This window comes from Notothenia coriiceps, unplaced genomic scaffold (genome assembly GCF_000735185.1).
Source record: "Notothenia coriiceps isolate Sejong01 unplaced genomic scaffold, NC01 NC01_scaffold00005557, whole genome shotgun sequence".
Lineage (NCBI taxonomy): Eukaryota > Metazoa > Chordata > Actinopteri > Perciformes > Nototheniidae > Notothenia > Notothenia coriiceps.
In genome coordinates, this window is record NW_011338258.1 from 12,701 (window position 1) to 17,677 (window position 4,977).

The 4,977-nt window shown below is 37.8% G+C and overlaps 1 protein-coding gene and 1 long non-coding RNA gene across 2 annotated transcripts; one reads left to right on the forward strand and one right to left on the reverse strand.

Annotated features, from left to right (window-relative positions):
- The first annotated feature begins 1,587 nt into the window (after positions 1–1,587).
- On the forward strand, positions 1,588–3,731 carry LOC104942981 (E3 ubiquitin-protein ligase MARCH8-like). Its single transcript, XM_010768295.1, has 2 exons — positions 1,588–2,364; positions 2,463–3,731. The coding sequence occupies exons 1-2, from the start codon at positions 2,355–2,357 to the stop codon at positions 2,786–2,788; spliced, it is 336 nt and encodes a 111-aa protein (XP_010766597.1). The 5' UTR covers positions 1,588–2,354; the 3' UTR covers positions 2,789–3,731.
- LOC104942980 (uncharacterized) lies at positions 3,642–4,680 on the reverse strand. Its single transcript, XR_798066.1, has 2 exons — positions 4,490–4,680; positions 3,642–4,214 (listed from the first exon to the last, which is right to left on the reverse strand). It is a non-coding gene; the product is annotated as an uncharacterized lncRNA (long non-coding RNA).
- Between the last annotated feature and the right edge of the window lie 297 nt (positions 4,681–4,977).

The window sequence follows — 4,977 nt, forward strand, 5'->3', positions numbered from 1 at the left end:
TACATCCCATAATTACTTACAAAGTAAATGTATTCATGTTCAACATAAGAACAATAACTGAACATAACAGCATAACAGTACAGAACTGTGTTAACCAAAAAGTGTGTATGTGTGTGTGTCTCTGTGTGCTTGTGTGTGTGTTCGGGCTGTGCAATTCATCGTATTTTAATCGCAACTACGATTTTGGCCTGCCACAATTACAAAAACAACATAATTGAAAAAAACAATTATTTAGCATTGCTAGGTTGTGACAGTGACAACATATTTAATCTAATTAATTTGAGTCTAATTTATATTTATTTATCATATTTATATATGTTTAGTAGCTTGTGGAAGTGCGCTACAAAATATTTGTTGATCTTGTTTATTGGTATTTACCATTTTGATATTATTTATTTAAATATATCATTTATTTAATTAATTTTTGTATTACTTTTTCAGTTGAATTACCGGTATACGTTCTAGGTAATCAACAGTTAAAAAGATAATGTTCAAATTATTATTTGTTTTAAAGTTCAATAAATGGATGTTTTCAAAGTCAATGAATATTTGAACATTATCTTTTTAACTGTTGATTACCTAGAACGTATACCGGTANTCTCTCACATGCCAGAGACACGCAGAGTTATAGTGTTATGATCTAAGGCAAAAGGTACCATGGGGAGTTTTGGATTTGACCTCTACAAGCATTTGCAAACTTTACATTGTATAAAATGCATTGTTTACATCAGCTTGCCATGCTCTTGTCCTTTAAAAATCTAAAGTTTGATTTGTCACATGGTCACGAGAAGCTGCGGAGGCATGCAGTGTACAATAAAGAAAGACAAATTATTCAGAATCAGAAATACTTTTATCATTCCTCTGGGAAAATTGGGTTCCGACAGTTTTCCCCTTACTAAAATAAAAATATAAACAAGAAGGAAAGACAAACAAAATTGAAATGAGTATGTAAAATGTAGTATGTCTTTTATGTGTCTCATATTACAATATATATACTATGACTACATACAAGTCATTTCATGTTATTATATACAAATAATATAATGATTAACCGCACAGCAGCACCCCTTGTGGTCAGAACTCCACAGGGTACCTTCAACTTTTCCCCTGTAGATCGTTACATATCTGTCAGACTCTGGTGATGTGATTTTTCACAGATCCAGTGTAGTCACAGTGTTTTTAGCTTTTTCTAAATCTAGAAAAGTGTGTGTTATTCAATGTATGCCTCTCATATGCGTTTTGGGTTTGACACATCTTCAATGTTCTTGAATATTATTATTCATTTATTTACAAATGACAAATTAAGCTTGGAAATACGAGTTTTCGTAATGTGAGGACTCAATCACTTACTGGCTATAACATGTAAACAAACTTTATTTTAAGATAATTGGATAATCCTTTTTCTTTAAGTGAGTAGGTAGTTCAGAGTTTTCACTTTGACAGGTCACATGATAGTTGTTAAATCCTGATGATCACAACAACTTAAATCTTATTTCAGTTTGTCACAATTGAATACATTTTCAAAGTGAGAATAGGTCCCCAAAGTGAGAATAGGTCCCTCTGAGGTTTTTGTTTGATCATTGTTGATGGTGTAGTTCGTGGTGCTGTGATTATAGCGTGACACTAATGTCATTTTCATATAGTAGGACCTCATGTTAGTTCATATAGATGCAGTATTTTTTAAATAACTTGATATCAAATAAAGTGGCAATAGACAAGTTTTAATTTTTGTTTCAATCAAAAAATTATAAAAGTAAATATCAGTTGCACAATGTACTGTCTGCAGAATACAGACACCATACACTGGTTCCCTTCAAGCCTCACTTTCCCCCGTCAGTTGGTACAGTCTCCTGGGGAAATAAAGGCTTGATTTGGAATTAAAACCCATTGTGTTCTGGGCAGCGTTTGCCTACTCTTTTCCAATCAAAGCTAGCCCCTAGCTCCAAAAGTCTTCATCATCGCTCATTCATTTTCATAAAGCCTGGTTTGTGTCGTCTGCAGCGAAGGAGAGACTGCACATTGCCAGAGGAGGAGACTCTCAAAGGGTGGCTTTGTAAATGGTTTACAGTAAAAACATATTTGAATTTATTCTTGCATGATTGTCTGTAATAATCACTGAGTTGGTGGCTGGTAGTAGGCTCTAAAATAAAAAGTTGTCTTGCTTACAGCGAGGAGAGGGAGGTGTTTAAAAGTTTTCTATTTCCACTTTAATAAGCCGAATATATATCATTAGTGTATATAATAAATAATAGCATAGAAATGTATATTCATAGGTCACAGAAATAAAAAAATGACACTAACTCTTGATTGCAGACGAATTATGGAGAGTTTCTCTATTGAAGTACTACACGTACATGCCAGGTGGTAAGCACAGCTCTGCACACAACACCATCATCACTAGCACCATCATGATCCATCCCACAGCCTGCCTGTTGGCTAACAGCTGATACGTGTGTCCTCAGGTGTGCTCGAGTGGCCCTTCTGGACGAAGCTGATCATGGTGGCTATCGGCCTCACAGGCGGCCTCATCTTCATGTACGTCCAGTGTAAAGTCTACCTGCAGCTGTGGCGCCGCCTCAAGGCCTTCAACCGCATCATCACGGTGCAGAACTGCCCTGAGAAGGACGTGCACCACCCTCCGCCCCGACACAGCACCCAGACCGAAGGCAGGCAGGGGACGGTGGAGGTCCCCATCAGCCCGGCCCCCTCCCCGGCTCCAGAGGCTCAGCAGTCGGACTCTGAGATGTCGGTGGAGGATGCGGTGGCGCCGGAACAAAACCCCGTCTGACCAAATCTGCCCACGCTCACAGAGAATCACACGCTGCTCATCACACACGGTGAGCAGAGCGTGGTTTTTAGACCTCAGCGATGTTCATTTCTGCTCCGTGATGACTGATCTGGAGTCAGGGACTGATTTAATCTCCCTCAGGGTCCACTGAAAAGCTAAAGGGACGCGGATGTGCAAAGTAACAAAGAGAAGAGTAGGTGAGGAGATGTGAAGGAAAATAAAGCCACCTGCGAGAGATTCCGTAAAGACTTCAGTTGCTGCGATATTGAGATTTATTCCTGTATGCACTTTACTGCACTGACATGATTTAAAGGTGAGTTCACCCTGAGGATGCTATTAAAGGTCTCGGTATTCTTCAAACAAACCAACATACCCAGTAGGGTACGTATACCCTACTGCTTAGAAAAGGGAGCTTCATTCAGCTGTGAGTGCGACTACAAACACAATTCACAAAAGCTAGATTTCTCTCTCGACAGACATTAACGGCATTAGACATGATATTTTTAGGCACATGTGAAAGCCGCTTCAGATGCTGAGGATAATCCGACCAGGGTTTTGTTTGAAGCATACTGATGCCTTAACTCTCTTTCAGGACTTCAGACACCAAAGAGTCAAGATGCGATAAGTAGAAAAATATTGTCTAAACAGTATGTAAAGCTCAGTGTTAAAATCTGAAGATGTAATGTTTTTGAAAAAGCTGATTTGATTTATTATCATAGGCCAGGTTTGAAGATTTCCTAATTAGCTAATCTCAAGTAGCCCAGTTGTTGATGATTGTGTTTTTGCACTCTGCAGCATCTAGACTTAACACACAGTGTGAGTCAGTAACAAGTATACACAGAAAGAGGCGAAATGTTGTTCACACCTACAGGTTTAATTTTTTTTTTTTTAAATCTGTCAGGTCACAGAAAATAACATGTTCTCTGTCTTATGGCTACCACAACATAAAGAGCACTCAACATCTTTGTCAAAAGCTTTTTTCTATCTCTGATTGGATAAAATGGCAGTATTCAGGTTGCATACAACTCATATATGTTTTTGCAATAAACAATGAATGTAGAACCCCTCACAGGCCGCTGTGGAGTTACTGAGCTTTGAAGAAGTGATACAAGATTAGTTTTCCATTTGAGTCTGGCGCCACCTTCTGGACAGTGGTGGAGCAGCAGCCGTCTGATGTTCAGCCCTGCAGTCAGTTGTCCCGTAAGGACCACCTAAGATTTGAGCTACAGTCCATTACCAAAATGTTCAGAGTAAGTCCGACATCAGCACATCCTCATCTAGCTGGTCATCTTCATCATCCTTATTCTCATCATCATCATCTGCGTCTTCAGGTTTATCATCTTCTTCATTCTTTGTCTCCAAGTCTTTTTTGAACACCTTTCGCAGTTTGATATTTGGAAGTTTCTTCAGGTCACCAGTCCACTCCCTAATCAATGAGATAACACGTCATCAAACTTTGAGGTTTATGAATGATCACGTGCTTAAAGTCACAATTCTATTAAAGAAAATAATAAATAAATAAATGTTAAACTAAACGAAAAAGAAATTCTATAATCTGCCCACACGTAAATACTTTGAATTAACATTTTAAATTCGTTTTTTTTATGATCGGGTTCGTCAAACTGGATCGCCATGGCTGCTTTTCAAAAATATACATTGTAATAAACAGAAAATAAAATGTGTTATTTTCTACCCACTCACCTGAATGTTTTAAGGTTCTTAGCATTTATGATGTCTGGGATCTCTGTGAAAAAGACAAAATAGGATCATGTATATGAAAGCTGACACATCTTCCGGCACAGACTAAAAACTTATCTCTTTCTACTTCACTTCGAGCAATAAAATTACTAACAAAGCACTTCTATACTAACAAAGCACTGGCTTATCTAAAGCCAGTTGAGTAGGACTTGAAATGTGTTGGCTCTATGAAACCTGATGTACTTATATGATTCTGTTTGTAAGGTTGTATCTTCTTGGTCGAATGCACTTATTGTAAATCGCTTTGGATAAAGCCTCAGCTAAATGCAATGTAATGTAAATCATATGAGTGTATATATTAGGGGTGCACCGAATGGGAAATTCTTGGCCGAAACCGATACCGAAAATAGGAAACAGTTGACCGAAAACCGAATGCCGAAAGGCCGAAAATGATTAATAGAAATATATATATATATATATAATGTATACAT